This window comes from Orcinus orca, chromosome 9 (assembly GCF_937001465.1).
Source record: "Orcinus orca chromosome 9, mOrcOrc1.1, whole genome shotgun sequence".
Lineage (NCBI taxonomy): Eukaryota > Metazoa > Chordata > Mammalia > Artiodactyla > Delphinidae > Orcinus > Orcinus orca.
The window spans coordinates 87,345,275-87,361,362 of record NC_064567.1 but is presented as its reverse complement, the minus strand read 5'-3'; the positions used below and the strand labels follow the sequence as shown (position 1 = coordinate 87,361,362).

Here is a 16,088-nt window from a genome sequence, read left to right as displayed (position 1 = left end):
ACCTGCAATCACACTCCAAGTCCAAGAAGAATGTGTCTAGATCAACAATAAATGTATATTACTAGGAAATAAATGCTAGGCCCATCAGTCTGCAGGGGAGAAGTGACTGTGTATTTCTGTGATTTTTCTGAGGAATTAAACTTCCCCAGAGTCTGGACTCTACTTTTAACACCTCCAGTTGAGGTCACCAGTCTGTTCTACCACGACATGGTGCTATGTGGCTTCACTCTCCCTTCCCCACTAATCTGTTGTTGTAAATGTTGCCTTGAAAGGGTCTTAAGATTCAATTATTAATCAGAACTAATTTAACAGACTGTTGACGCCAGGAATGAAATTTTTTCAATTTGCAAAGCTGGGATTAGCTGATCAAGGAGAATGGTATGATTTCACAGGATAAACATTAAGCTTCCCCACGCCGGCCTAAAGAGCTTACTGGGATTCGCAGGAGGGCAGAGAAAGGTGTGTTTGGGTGGATACATTACTGGTCCATGGAGAGTAATTATGAGGGATTTGCAAACCATAGAAGGCCTCAGTTTAGACAAAATTTTCTTAACCAGGAAGGGTCACAATGCTATACTCTCTTTTAAAAATCTCATTTAAAAGGCAGCCCCACAAATTTTACTTTGACAAATGGTGCTCCAGAAATATTTTCTGCACTGAAATCTGCTTTATTTCCTTTTTTCATACTAAAGTGATGAGAATTTACAACCTTCTTAATTATCTTTGGAGGCACCAGACTTCAGACAGGAGGCTGATAAATGACCTAAATCATTTGCAATATACTGGAAATAAAGACAATCTGGGTTGAGTGTGAGAAGCTATGTTCTTGAAGACGTTTTCTCATAAATTAATGAACTGACCTCACCCAGGAACTCTCACACTGCCCTGTGCGTATCTGAGGTCACCTAGAAATGTGATGGGTGCTCATCTAAATGCAAGAATCTTTTATCTTTTTTTCATTCAAGACTCTCTCTTTTATTTTCTTTTTCATTCTTAGGTTTCCTCCTTTTTTTCTCCTGTAAATGAATGGATACTAAGGTTGAAATTACCTTTAGTCATAAATTGGTACCTTTTTCCCCCACAGGATTAGAATTTCCTCTGTAACACTGTGTAAGATTGAACTTGATCATCTCCAAGTCAGCAAGGATTATGAGCCGCACCATTTGCAGGCTCAGTGTTAAATGAAAATCGTTCATAAAGCAGGCTTTTCCCTTCTTTCATGTGGTCTCTCTCTCTAGTCTTGTCATAATGCTTGTTTGTTTTCATTCTTTTTTCTTTTTTCTTACTGTAGTAACATACACATAACATAAAACTCGCCACTTAGACTTTTTTACATTTACACATTACATGTACATCTTAAGCGTACAGTTCAGTGGTATTAAATACACTCCCATTGTTGTGCAACTACCACCAGTTATGGTGTTTCTTATTTCCTATTTAATGTCATTCTAAGTAAATAAAAATTTAAATGGTTAGCATGAATTTACCATGCATTTTTACATCATGCAATGCCAGTTTTAAGTGCAAATGTTAAGAGCATTTAACTCGTTTGTGCAATCATTGAAATCACACAAATGTATTTTGCCCCCGGAGGATGCCTTGAGCTGGCCAGCAAAAACAAACACAGATTCAGGAAGACTGGGAAGAAGAGAGTGTCCCCCAGGCACAGAGTGGGCTCGAAAGAGTGGCTGGGGGTGCGCCTCTGGCTCAGGGATACTTCAGAGCCTCACAGGCGCCCAGGAGCCCTGCCCTGTGTGCCCTCTCAGGTCTGACGGCTGTTGGTATTCCCCCTTCCACCGGCTGATGGACCGACACACTGTTCCCTGGCTTGGGGCAGGCCTTGGGGGATCTCTCCTTCCCATGAGGAGATATATGGGTGGTATCCCCAGCCCACGGCAGATGGGTGACCCCAGGTACTGCAACCTCTGTACTAGGTAAATGGATCAGGGGTGGGCAAGAGGTTCTTCCCTCCTTGAGTTGCGACCTCCTACCTGCTGCCCACCAGACACGTTGCAGACCTGCTAGTCCTGGGTGGGAAGGCCACTGCTGTGCCCGGCCCCAAGATGCTGCAGGACAGGTGTACCCAGTCATGACCTTCCCCACCTGCACCCGGGCCCTTCCTGGAGCACAAGGAGGGGAGGCTGAGCAGGGCCCAGGTTCCAGGGCGCAGACAACTGGGCTGAGAACCCATCCCCAGGGAGGTGGGGACAGGGCGGGGTAGGGAGGGGAAAGGGGGAGGGGGAGGCAGCAGGATGCAGGGCACCATGACCAGTCTCCAAGCCTCCCCACCCCCTACATGCTCCAACGTGCCATCGCCCCGTCAGAGTCACTGACAAAACACAGTTTCAAGACCGGGGCTGCAGAGCATTAACCCCCAAGCACGGGGCCCTTCTGAGCTTGGGACCCTGTGGACTACACTGGTCGTGCACTCATGGTGCCCTGGGTGCAGGAACAAATAACAAGGAAGCGAGAGGAAAATCAGTGCCGTCTACCAGCAAGGCCGGCCCCGCCCATTCCCAACTCCCAAAGGGAGTCCTTCCTGACCCAGGAACATCCCTGGGAAGAGGGGATTTATGCTCTGGACAAAAGCCATCTCCTCCCTTCACTACTGCCCTATTTTCAACATTGCCCTATTTTCTTCCTCCTCTTCTCTTTCCTGCTGACTCAGGAATTTAAGCCTGATGCTTTGACCCGACCCCCAGTGCTGTGGACAGTGTGGGCTGCACTTCCTCCAGACACAGAGTTTAAAATTCGACACTGTGGCTTCTTTTTGGATTTTCCTTTGCTGCTCTTCCCTTCCTTGCATCTCCCGCTGTCTGAGCGAGGGGAGATGTGAGATCTGTCTTTTAATTATGCTTTCCAGTAGATGAAGGCAACATTCCCTGCCCGGCAGGATGCCTGTAGCCTCCGCAGTTAGCGCTGGTGAGGCTCTTGGAGTTCACGGGGTGGGGTGGGGGCTGCTTTTCAGGACTGTGGGAGGCCCGGCGAGATGAGAGAAGAGGGGAGGAAAAGCTGGAGAAATTCACAGAAGCAGAGGAAAACATGGGAAAGGGAGCGTGGGAAAATGGGTGAGGGGCAGAAGATGGAAGGAAGGTGGCAACGAACAAAGGGAGGAAGGGAGGAAAGAAGGGAGCCAGCATTTTGCCTGCTCTGCCCACATGATTTTAAAGACTAGAGTCTTGACCTGGTAAAGCTGCTGCCCCCAAGCAGACAATACCCGTGCACACAGGCGCCTGGACGAGGACTGAGAATCCTAGGGCGACAAGGAGCGCCAGCATCATGTCTGCTCCGCTCCCATCAGATCCTTGAAAAACGTGACTCTGCTTACGTGTCTTCCCAGAGCACAGCCCAACGAATTAGTGCCCCATGAAGGTGCAGTGCTCCGGAGAGAACTGAAAGAGGTGTTCAAATGGGAGTGTTACATGGGACAGAAGAAGAAAGAGGGCAAATCCCCGCTGGAGCTCCCAGTAGGGCCCAGAGCTGTGTTGAGAAGAGCTGGGACTTTTCATTCATAAGAATCTTCACAAAAAGTGAACTCTATTTTTCCAGGGTGATCAATGCAGAGGCTGTATAAGCCAAGTGTACTCATAACCTCAAGTCTTGAAAACCCCTTCCTCCTAGCAGTATTACAATAAACCAATGTCTTGCTGAGAAAGTAGCACTAAATCTCGAATTGTTCGAGAAGGGAGAATAAAGGGCAACTTTCTATCTGATGGACACACAGCTTCTCAGTCGAGCCTGACATACCACCCAGAGATCCAGACTCAAAGAAGCTACAGGTCTCCTGCTCTTTCTGTTCTCTCAGGAATTATCATCTCTTTCCAGAGGAAGATTTCACTTTTGGATTGTGATATGGGCTCTACTGAGGTTTTCCTCACAGCAGCAGCAAAACCTCATTTGCTGAGGGAAAATATGACCTGCTTCAAAGACCTGGAGTATCTGATATGTTTACCGACGTCTCTCTCGTGACCAGTGAGATATAAGAACAATATTTATTGCTAATTCAAGAGAGGAAGCAAAACTGTTGTGGTGAAGATGGCCCTGTTCTTTTTTTTTTTTTTTTTTTGCGGTACGCGGGACTCTCGCTGTTGCGGCCTCTCCCGTTGCGGAGCACAGGCTCTGGACGCGCAGGCTCAGCAGCCATGGCTCACGGGTCCAGCCGCTCCGCGGCATGTGGGATCTTCCTGGAACCGGGGCACGAACCCGTGTCCCCTGCACAGGCAGGCGGACTCTCAAGCACTGCGCCACCAGGGAAGCCCGGCCCTGTTCTTTTAAAAAAAGACTTTTTCAAAACAGTGGTCTGTGGATCTCTTGCATCAGAATTACATGGAATGATGATTTAAGAATCAGATTTCTGCATCCTCACTGCAGAACTCCTAAATCTCTGTGGGTAAGGGGTCAGCACCCACATTTAAATAAGCTAAGAGTCTGTCATCACGTATAACTGACATCTCTGAATTAATGCTTGGAGCAGGGGGCCTCAAACTAGGGCGAGCCTCGCCGTTGCCTGGAAGCCTGAGAAACACAGGTGGCTGGGTCCCACTTGCAGAATTTCTGATTCAGTAGGTCTGGGGCGGGGCCTGAGCATCTGCGTTTCTAACAAGTCCCTGGGTGATGCTGAGGCTGCTGGTCTGGGGACCACACCTTGAAAACCACTGGGTTAGAACAATGAAAACAACCCAGCCTTGTGTCCGTCAGGTGCACCCTACTTAACTGTTCTCGGGAAGCCCCGACGATCAGAGTGTGGGTGGTGGTGGCAGTGGTGGGCTGGTGTTCTGTCCCTCCAGGAGGTGAACGTCTGGGGAAGCAGTGCAGAGCCACCTGGCCCTCAAGCCAGGCGAGTCTACACAGGACTCCTGGGGGCAAATGTGGGTTGGTACACGCGCGTCTGTCAGATAACCAGGCTTCTGGTGGCGGGCTCTTCAGACTCGAGGGAGCTCAGTTTGGTTTCAGGTAACAATGGGGTTACAGGTATATCTTAGGGCAAGTCAGGAAGGATCCAGCAGATCCCAGAACTAAGCTGGTATAACAGGAGGTAGAGTCCTCCTCACCATGACTAACTGGCCAGCTGGGCATGTTCCCATGGCGACAGACCACTAGGCCTCCAGGCTGCTATTTCAGGGGCCTCAGGCCTCTGATACACCCTTTCCTCCATCTAGAAAGTATTTCAGGCTGAGGCCTCCTCAGACCACCTAGGACATGCTTGGCTGTGTTTTGGGGCAGCCCACAGTGTCTGACTTCCTCCCCTCCTGCCTCAGACGCCTGTAGTGACCAGTATGGCCACTAGAGGTCTCAGCAGGACAATTATTACCCTAGGAAGGGGCCAGGAAGGACCTGGGAGAAGCCGGAAAAGCGCGTCTTCCCACGACCCCAGGGATCTCCGGCAAAGGGAAAAGTAAGGTGAGGGGCTCATGACCTCTGCCTGCCTGTCCAGCATCCTCAGCATGACAACTGGTCTTGTGTGGCTGCCCAAGGATGTCATTTTCCTCTTCATACGGCACAACAGTCACCATGGGAGAAGGAATGGTAACACCAGGGCAATGATGGTTGCCAAGAAGGGGCCTTAATTTCCAACAGCTGCTCCCTCCCAATGACATGGTCGATTGGCATTGTTCAATTTTATGTTAAGTGCCACGCAAATGCAGCTTTAAGAGTCCTCTAGCACAACCCCTCCAGCCAGATTTGCTGCTGCCTGCAAAGCCCTTATTCCACCAAAATCCTGAAGCTGAGATTCTGTCCCAGTAATATTTTCCAAGGTCGCAGCTCTTTGCAGCTCTCCATTTTGTCCAGCAGCGTTAGAACCTAAGACACACACAGGGAGCTTATCCACCTCTGTATTCATTCCCCCTCCCTGTCCTGCTCTTCCCACCAGACCCAGGGGAGATGGCTGCAGACCTGATGGGCTATCTTGGAAAAAGGTGCATGTTAAGCCAAACTTGATCTGTGGACAACAAAAGGGGCCAAAGATTAAATCAGTGATGATTCTTTGCTTTATAAAAAAGATTGATTATGAACATGCCATGGATTTACCATGGAAAAAGAAAGCTCTGTTAAAATGACATTGCACCTTCGGTTAATCTCTGTATTTCTATAATTTTACGTAAACAAGGAGTGTATCTCAAAACTCTGCTGCAAACTAGCACGTGTGGGTCTCTACTCTTGCCTTAATTGGCTTTCAAATTATTCTCGGACTGCCTCACTGACTTCCCTGGCCCTGTTAGCTCAGGGAGCAATGCATCGAAAGGAGAAAATGTGACTTAGCTCACCTACTGAGTCTCCCTAAGCTCCAGAGCTCTAATCAGTGGTGTCTTGGAAAGGAGAAAAGTGGATATCAGCCAGATAACCTCAGACTGCAGAAATCAGCTTATCTGAGATGATCACACCTGGAGTCGGCCATGTCCACCTCCGTGTGGCAGGTCCGTGTAAGGGGGGCAGGCTACTTGTCTCTCACCTGCACCTTTCCGTCCTGCCCTTGTCCTTCCTCAGTTAATAACAGAGACTCACAGAGCTCTTGCTCCTGTAGGCTGTCCCCATTTACACAGCCTGACTAACTTTTTCCATAATCCTATGGTTAGAAATGAATACTGCTGGGAGGAACCTGCATGAAAACAGCCCGAGGTTAGGAGCAAACTGAGCGTCATGTACTTTTTGAAATTAGCTGTTGTCAAAGTCGTTTTACAGATGAGGAGCCCAAGGTCCAGAAGGGCAGAGTAACTTTCCCAAGTTCATGCAGATATGTAGTGGCAGAGCCAGGAATGGGAACCGGGGTCCCTTCTTGGGAGGGAGACTCCTTCACTTTCATTCACTTCCTGGTTGTGTACATGGTTCTCTCCCAGACAAAAATGAGCTGGGGCAGCACAACGGTAAGATGCTTTGATGGAAAGAGAACTGAGTTATAATCCAGGCTCTGCCCCATTTGGGCAAGTTACTTTCCCCCTGGAGGCCTCAGTCATCTGTGAATTAAGGGGTTTGGAGTGAAGAATCCATCTCTAAGGACCCGTAAGCTCCAGCATCCTGTGTATGTCTAAACGACGGGCTCGAGTCCCAACACTGCAGGGGACTAAGTGCTCCGTCACATCTCACGAGAGAGCCCCTGCACTTTTAAATTCTTGTCATCTCTGACAACTAACTTGGAAAGTTTCCTCCTCACTCCCTTTCGACATGCACTGGAAACTTCTGGGAGACTGAGGACAAGAGGAAGTTCCAACCCTGAAATCACGGTCAGGTGGGGAAAGCTGTACAGTAAGACAGGATACTTTTTGTCAGGCACAAATTCCTCCTCCCCAATTTGTTACTCTGTAAATCTAGTTTATCACATATTGAATTTGTGTGTGTGTGTGTGTGTGTGTGTGTGTGTGTGTGTGTGTACAATGAAGGGTCAATATAACCCATATTTGGCTTAGGAACCATTATTCTTTCTCACTGATAATCACAGGTTTGTTCAATATATGTATATGTGTCCATCATATACACAGGTACAGAGAAAACAATAAACAAATGAGAAGATGACCACTTTTCTCCATGGCTCATTTTAGCCCTGTTGCATGGTATTTATTCTCACAGAGCATTCACTCTGCAAAGGCTCACAGAGCAATAATCCGTTTAGGCTGGTGGTCCCAGAAGAACACTGCACAGCAAAGATGCAATGGGTGCCACAGCCTGCATGAGGGGCCGACACACGTTTCTGCTCTGTGGAGTAGAACGTTGCTGTGAGAACGTGGACACTAGCCGAGAATCCTAAAATCCGACAATATGAGGGCTCACTGTCAGAGAACAATAACAAAACGCATTCCCCGGGTGTCCCCCGCTCCTTCCCGGGGAGGTGTCAGGCAGACAGCGGCAAGTTCTCTAGGGATTGTGGGAGAGAGAAATACAAGTACAAAATCAGGAACAAAGACATAAGCTCTACGGCTTAAGAGCGACGGTTCATGCGGCCCCAGGGGCAAGCGGCGAAAGCGGGAATCAGAACAGCGGAGGACACATGCGGGGATGGTAGGCGGAAGCGCACAAAACACAGTCGGGCCCAGCGGAGCCATGCTCACACTTACATGGCGTGGTCTCACACTACCTTAGTGTGCTTTAAGCATTTCCATCATCTGAGAGTTTAGGAGGGAAAAACAGAATAGTTAAAGGTACAATAAATTAAGAGCTTGCACTTTATCTTTAAAGGTTAATAATAACGGTGTCATTCCTGGCCATCCGATTCCTAGTGTGAAGAGCAATACGTGTGACAATTCATAGTGGTGAGAAGCACAGTTCTGAGAGCCAGACCCTGGTTTCATATATTGGTTCTGCCACTTGTAGCTGTGTGACTCTGTGTAAGTGTCTTACCTTTCTATGCCTCAGTTTCCTCATCCGTAAAATGGGTCTAATAGTACCACTTACCTCATAAGACTGTGGTGAGGGTGGAATAAATTAATACATGTAAAATACTTGAACAGTCCTATTCAAGACTAAGTATCATCTAAGTATTGGTTATCACTGTTGTTATTTTGATCTTTAGCTTCCTCAGGCAATACCACCCAGAGTAGACGATCAAAAGTTTACAGAAAGCTAAGGACTTGGTGAGAAATTTAGATGCTCAATAAGAAAAACAACTGAAGAAATCAAACATTCAGGAGAAAAACAGACAAAGTTAGAAACGCACGGGTTGAGCAATAGTTTCTGTGTTGTTATAATTCTTTGAGGGTGTCATTTCAAATTCCAAAGCAATTCAGAGTAGCTTTTTAAGAAAGATAAATAAAAATCAATGGCACACACACAGATCGATTAGAACCCTGAGGCCTGGTTCGTGTTGGACAATTCCAGGCTGTGTACACATCATCAGGTGTTAACCTTTGGACTGATGGCATCTAACATGTTCTAACTTGCTTCTGCCCAGTGCCTCACACAGTAAGCGAATTGCTAAAAGGTGCCAGCGCAAGGATTCTGGGTCATGAGTACCAAGTCATACAGAAGGACAGACTCCTCTATTCTTTCCCAGAACCATTCTGTCAGCTTTGACTTCACTTGGCAGGATACGGTGGTCAAGGAAAATATGACCTTAACCTGAAAGGAACCTGCAAGTAAAGCGCTCTGAGGATAACCTGGGCTGAGTCTGCCTTTGCTGATTACACTCTGAGTCCCTGGGTGGCCAGAACCAGTGCCCTGCTAGTGCTTTACTTGCCCCCAGAGTGAATCCTCTCCCCCACTTCCATCTCCTACTGGTGCATCTGCACACGGAGACAGGTCTTATTTAAAAACATGTGGCAGATGGCCAAGAGGCACATGAAAAGATGCTCAACATCGCTAATTATTGGAGAAATGCAAATCAAAACTACCATGAGGTATCATCTCACACTGGTCAGAATGGCCATCATTAAAAAGTCTACAAACAATAAACGCTGGAGAGGGTGTAGAGAAAAGGGAACCCTCTTGCACTGTTGGTGGGAGTGTAAATTGATACAACCACTATGGAGAACAATATGGAGGTGCCTTAAAAAACTAAAAATAGAGCTACCATATGACCCAGCAATCCCACTACTGGGCATATACCCTGAGAAAACCATAATTCAAAAAGAGTCATGTACCACAATGTTCATAGCAGCGCTGTTTATAATAGCCAAGACATGGAAGCAACTAAATGTTCACTGATAGATGAATGGATAAAGAAGATGTGGCACATATACACAATGGAATATTATTCAGCCATAAAAAGAACCAAAAAATGCCATTTGCAGCAACATAGAGGGAACTGGAGATTATCATACTAAGTGAAGTAAGTCAGACAGAGAAAGACAAATATCTTATGATATCGCTTATATGCAGAATCTAAAAAAAATGATACAAATGAACTTATTTACAAAACAGAAATAGACTCACAGATTTAGAGAAAGAACTTACGGTTACCAGTGGGGAAGGGTGGCGGGGAGGGAGAGACTGGGAGTTTGGGATTGACATGTACACACTGCTATATTTAAAAGAGCTAACCAACAAGGACTTACTGTATAGCATAGGGAACTCTACTCAATATTCTGTAATAACCTAAATGGGAAAAGAACTTGAAAAAGAATAGATACATGTATATGTATAACTGAATCACTTTGCTGTGTACCTGAAACTAACACAATATTCTTTTTTTTAACATCTTTATTGGAGTATAATTGCTTTACAATGGTGTGTTTTCTGCTTTATAACAAAGTGAATCAGCTATACATATACATACATCCCCATATCTCCTCCCTCTTGTGTCTCCCTCCCACCCTCCCTATCCCACCCCTCTAGGTGGTCACAAAGCACCGAGCTGATCTCCCTGTGCTATGTGGCTGCTTCCCACTAGCTATCTATTTTACATTTGGTAGTGTGTATATGTCCATGCCACTCTTTCACTTCGTCCCAGCTTACCCTTCCCCCTCCCCATGTCCTTAAGTCCATGCTCTACGTCTGCGTCTTTATTCCTGTCCTGGCCCTAGGCTCTTCAGAACCTCTTTTTTTTTTTTAGATTCCATATATATGTGTTAGCATACAGTATTTGTTTTTCTCTTTCTGACTTACTTCACTCTGTATGACAGACTCTAGGTCCACCCACCTCACTACAAATAACTTAATTTCATTTCTTTTTATGGCTAATATTCCATTGTATATATGTGCCACATCTTCTTTATCCATTCATCTGTCGATGGACACCTAGGTTGCTTCCGTGTCCTGGCTATTGTAAACAGAGCTGCAATGAACATAATGGTACATGACTTTTTGAATTATGGTTTTCTCAGGGTATATACCCAGTAGTGGGATTGCTGGGTCATATGGTAATTCTATTTTTAGTTTTTTAAGGAACCTCCATACTGTTCTCCATTGTGGCTGTATCAATATACATTCCCACCAGCAGTATAACACAACATTCTTAATCAACTATACTGCAATATAAAATAAAAATTAAAATAAATAAAAACATGTGGCATTCCATGAAACCCAGATTAATGACCCAGGGATACCTCATTCCTTCCCCTCTGACACCTTGCATCTCCTACTTCCCATTTTGCCCTCTCCTGACTTCTCTAGTCTGGTTGTTACCTGACTATGTCACTTCTTATTCATCACTGGTCTGAGAAAGTTTCCAGGGTGGAAGCTGTAGGACTCCTCTGTCACTCTGAGTTCCCTCACACCCTTCCTCACTTCCTCAGAGGACTGTGTTGGCCCTCACTGGGATGTGAGCATTCGGATGAAGCAATGGGATCCTTTAAAGTTGGAATGTTGGGTGCTAAAAGCATCATTTCGAATGAAAAATGAAAAGCAACACTGGAAGTCTTCAGCTGGTCAAACGCAGAAGGGAAGAATGACAAGGAAGATGCCAGGGTCTGTTAGGAAGCCTGGCTTAGCCAACTTTTGCCAGAAAGGGTGAGTCATAGGCTGCCTGGGCAGGAAGCACGCTCACCCCTGGAGCACAGACCCCATGATGGTTCTCGGCTTCCACAGAAGTGCATTTTCCCACCAAGTGCATTTTCCCACCAAGCTCTGTGTGTGTGTGTGTGTGTGTGTGTGTGTGTGTGTGTGTGTGTGTGTGTGTGTGTGTGTGTGTGTGTGTGTGTGTGTGTGTGTGTGTGTGTGTGTGTGTGTGTGTGTGTGTGTGGCGCACGCGCACACGCGCGCGTGTCCCCGACCACAGACTGCTGTGCTCTGACAAGGCCTCTGCTTTGAGCAGAGTTTTAACCTGGCTGATATTCTTTTGTGTAGATGTAACTCCAGCTGCCAGTTGGGCTGTGGGCTCCTAAAGGCTGGGCCTGGGTCCTTCTTTCTCGGGCAGCCTCTCACCCTGTCAAGCACAGTAGCAGCAGGCTGTCTACTGCAGGAGCAGGTTAAGGCTGCTGGTGACTGCAGCTTCATTTGTCTGGCAGGGATGCTGGTGTTTTAAAGACACACTCTCAGATCTTTCCCAATCGCAGGTACTGCCTCAAGGACGTAGACTACAGTGCCTGGGCTCTGGAACACAAGAGAGACACCTTGATCTGTCCAACACCTCTTTGAATGGATGTTATTTACGTCAACAGAATGTTGCTCTGGCAAAATTACAAACGGGAGAAAGAGGCAGAGGACACTAAGAAAAGCAAAGTGGTTTCCAACCAGAAAAAGTAGGTCTAATGATTTAATATTTGCAGCAGTGGAGACATTTAAACAGAATTATTAAGCAATTAGCCAAATTTTAACTAGAATGGGAACTACAAGATGATTTCAGAGGGAACCATTTCAAGTTAAGTCATTCTCTTGCCTTGGAGGGCTTTCATTCCATGCTGACCAGAAGGTCATTATTTTAACAGAAGAGACAGAGGCAGTCACATTTTTCTTGCTGATGGGACAAGCAATGCCACGTATCCTGGGGGATCAGTGATCCTATCAGGCCACAGGACCGCATCTGGAGAGCTGGGGCCCTTGCTGCAGTGAAGACAGATGTGGTATCATCATCCTGCACGGGGTGCATATTAGTAAACAGTTCAATGGCAGTAGCTTCTAAGTTCTCCTCTAGGTCCCAGGACCCAATGCTCTCCCAAGGCAGGACAGACATTTCTAGGTGGAAGCTGTCAGGCTAAGTTTCAGTGGGCAGCTCATGCAGGAAAAAGGCCAAAAGAATGGGTTCTATTGCTAGATGAGGGGCTGATGCCCGAGTAATCTTAGAGTATTTTGATGCTCTTTGCTGTGTCTTGGCTACAGAGGTCTCAAGGCAAACCTCTTCTGGGTCCCTCTGAACCCTAAGAATTATCCCACAGACTACAGGTATGATATTCCAACCACTGCTGAGGCAATGGGGCATACTCTATGTGCACCCTTCCATAAATGTGGGAGAGGACTCCTTAGAGAAAAGGAATAGCATTACTTCTACCACAAGGCAGCAGTGGCTTGGAGGTTCCATGCACATGCATGGCCAGCACACTTTTCTCTTTGCTACAGACACAGACAGGCCTTGTACCATCACTGCTCATATGGGACACCTTTGAATGTGCAGAGACCTCACGACATATGTGTCACTCTCAGAGTGGAATATCAACCAACAGGCTGAGAGTCCACTCATTATGTAATTTTATTTATGATCCTCAAAACATAAAAACAGACAGAGCTTTTATGTTCCCATTTGATTTACTCACACTCGAGTGAACAGCTGTCTCATTCATTGGAAACTTTATAGAAACCAGCCCAAATGTCCCTCTGAGATTTCTTTTGTATCTGGGTGATTTGCACTGAATCCTGGGAGTCTGGGTTCTATAGTTTAATTTCCCACTTCCTAGGTGGTAGCAGATAATAGATGGAACGCTGAGCTTTACTCAGTGAGTAAAGCTGAGTGTTGACTGATTTTTTTTTTCCTTCAAATGCATCACCTCCTGACCCTTCGGTGCTCCGTGGTGGAGGGTAACAAAGAAAAGAACAGAAACGAAAGAGAGTCCTAGTGAAAACTACTTTCAATTGAGAGGCCTTTCAGAGAAGACATAGGAGATGGCGCTGCAATTTACTGTTATAGTCAAAGAAATCTAGGCTGGATGTGACCTTGGTAATTCATTATCCAGTCCCTTGCTTCATTTTACAGAGAGGAAACAAAAGCTCAGAGAGGACAAGTGACAGCCAGTTGGAGAGTCAGGGTTAGAGGGAGACCGCCTGACTTGTGGTCCAGGACCACCCCACCTATCACACCACTTCCCATTTGCAATAGAAGGGCACAGTTTTCTAAGCAAGGACCTCCATTAGGGAATATAATAGGAACAGTATGCCCAACCTGCCCTCTGAGTTTGGAAAGGTCTAATCTTTTCATGAGCAAGCTAAAGGCAAAGTTGGAAAACTGCTTCAACTCCTCCAACAAGATACAAATCAAGGGGTGTGTGTGGTCTGCCTCTAGGTCACTGATCTCCAAATCTGAAGAAACTATGGACCCCTTTAAAGGAAATTAATCCTCTAAGACCTATGGTAAATTTTCTTAACCAGCATTTGAGAAACATTTACTTAAGACAGCTGAAGTCTCATTCTTTGAACATGATTTTCAATTGAGAAGTCTCACTGAAGAAAAGACAAGTTTTCTGTTTATAATCGGTAAAAATGAAAGAACAAAACCTAAATGTCCTTACTAAGCCCAAAGAACCCCATCTCCCCGCAAGCATATGTGCCTGAAATCTGATTTGAGAAGTACTGTCCTAGCTCAGAATTCATTACTGCTCTCTTGTCTGGCCCATGAATGAACTTCTTCAGTTTACATGCCTCCCATCTTCGCTCCTTTGGTAGCTACTTCTTTTGTACCGAACGGATTTTTTAGTTCACATTTTTGCAATGGGGCCTGTGTGTCCTGTATTCCTGTTGCCTCGTCACCCTCTCTCTTTCTGAATCTGGGGTCACTTTGTGATTTACCTAATATTTGCTTTAGATGAAAATTCAGCACAATCCTGCTTTTGTGGAACGGTGTTTGTAATGAAAATGCTAGTTTTCTAAGGTGAAGGCGATTCAGGTTTCGAATCTGACATCTAGGTAGCATCAGTCCCCATCTGGATTTCAGCAATGAAGTTCCATCGGTTAAAATGCACCTTAAACACCTCAGCTGGACTTGTACGGTAGTTAACTTCCTTGTTTTACAATCTTACCAATTTACCATTGCCATCCTGTCCTCCCTCTGGGGTGACAGGTGGCTAAAAACACATTTAGATTTTCCTCTGAGGGGGGATTTCTCTCTCCTTGACAGTCTCTCTCTGCTCTGTGTCTCACAGACAACTAGGAATTTGCCATGGAGTTCTCCTTGGGAATGCCTCTTTCCTGCCTCTCTCCATTCATTTATCCTGGGTCAGAATTTTCTTTTTTGTTAAGAATTCATTCCCCAGTGGAAATGTAAGCATGGCAGAGTTTCTTCGAGTCTCTTACAGCATTGTTGTTGTTTTCTGCTTTGGATTTTATGGAAAGCGATTAAAAAAATGAGACGGGTCCTAGTTCTATATTATTTTGGCTAAAAAAAAAAATGGAAGCATGTTCTCTATACTGTACTGTACTTGTACATTCCAATACGGCAGCCTCTAGACACACGTGGCTATTTAAATTTAAGTTAATTAAAATAAAATACAGTTAAAAATTTAGTTCCTGGTCTTCCCTGGTGGCGCAGTGGTTGAGAGTCTGCCTGCCGATGCAGGGGACACGGGTTCGTGCCCCGGTCCGGGAAGATCCTACATGCCGCGGAGCGGCTGGGCCCGTGAGCTATGGCCGCTGAGCCTGCGTGTCCGGAGCCTGTGCTCCGCAACGGGAGAGGCCACAACAGTGAGAGAGGCCTGCGTACCTCAAAAAAAAAAAAAAAAAAAAATTTTAGCTCCTCAGTCTCACTAGCTACATTTCAAATGCTCAGAAGCCACATGTATCTAGGACACTGTATTGGATAGAGCAGACAGAGAGCATTTCCATCATTGTTCTGTGAGACAGTGCTGCTCTACATTTATTATGCTCTAATAAAACTTTAATGTAAGCCGTGTACTATGCTATAGAAGTCTAATTCTGAAAAAGATACAATGAAACATAAACATGTAAGTATGTAAGTCATCTTCAGTCAAAACCCACCTGTAAAATGCTAAGGATAATTATTTAATATATTTAATAAGCAATACAGGGACTTTCCTGGTGGCTCAGTGGTTAAGAGTCCGCCTGCCAATGCAGGGGACACGGGTTCGAGCCCTGGTCCAGGAAGATCCCACATGCCACGGAGCAACCAAACCCGTGCGCCACAACTACTGAGCCTGAGCTTAGAGCCTGTGAGCCACAACACTGAAGGCCATGAGCCTAAAGCCTGTGCTCTGCAACGAGAGAAACCACCGCAATGAGAAGCCACCACACCACAATGAAGAGTAGCCCCCGTATGCTGCAACTAGAGAAAGCCCGAGCGCAGCAATGAAGACCCAACGCAGCCAAAAATAAATACATAAATAAATAAGTTTATTAAAGAAAAATAAGCAATACAGGTAGAAGTCTGGGCGTCTTTATGTTCAAGTCAGCCACATAAAGCCTCATCATTTAATTGAGATTCTAAGAAGATCAGCCTTTATTTAAATGAAAAGATAGAACTGACTTTCTCTAAATGGAGGTAGGTGTCTGGAGTTGTGGAC

General features: G+C 45.9%; 2 protein-coding genes across 4 annotated transcripts in view; one reads left to right on the top strand and one right to left on the bottom strand.

Moving 5' to 3' along the window:
• LOC117203713 (uncharacterized) overlaps positions 1–16,088 on the top strand; it is a 1,186,790-nt gene that overhangs the window by 129,499 nt on the left and 1,041,203 nt on the right. The window lies entirely within an intron of this gene.
• LHFPL3 (LHFPL tetraspan subfamily member 3) overlaps positions 1–16,088 on the bottom strand; it is a 531,627-nt gene that overhangs the window by 40,270 nt on the left and 475,269 nt on the right. Inside the window, exon 3 of one of the 3 annotated variants that reach the window (XM_004263375.3) lies at positions 8,049–8,096. The exons of 1 other annotated variant lie outside the window; for it this stretch is intronic. In XM_004263375.3, the coding sequence (XP_004263423.1) occupies positions 8,080–8,096 (17 nt within the window). In that variant the 3' untranslated portion in view covers positions 8,049–8,079. The remainder of the gene's footprint in view (positions 1–8,048; positions 8,097–16,088) is intronic. One more of the 3 variants, XM_049714807.1, reaches the window with a different exon arrangement.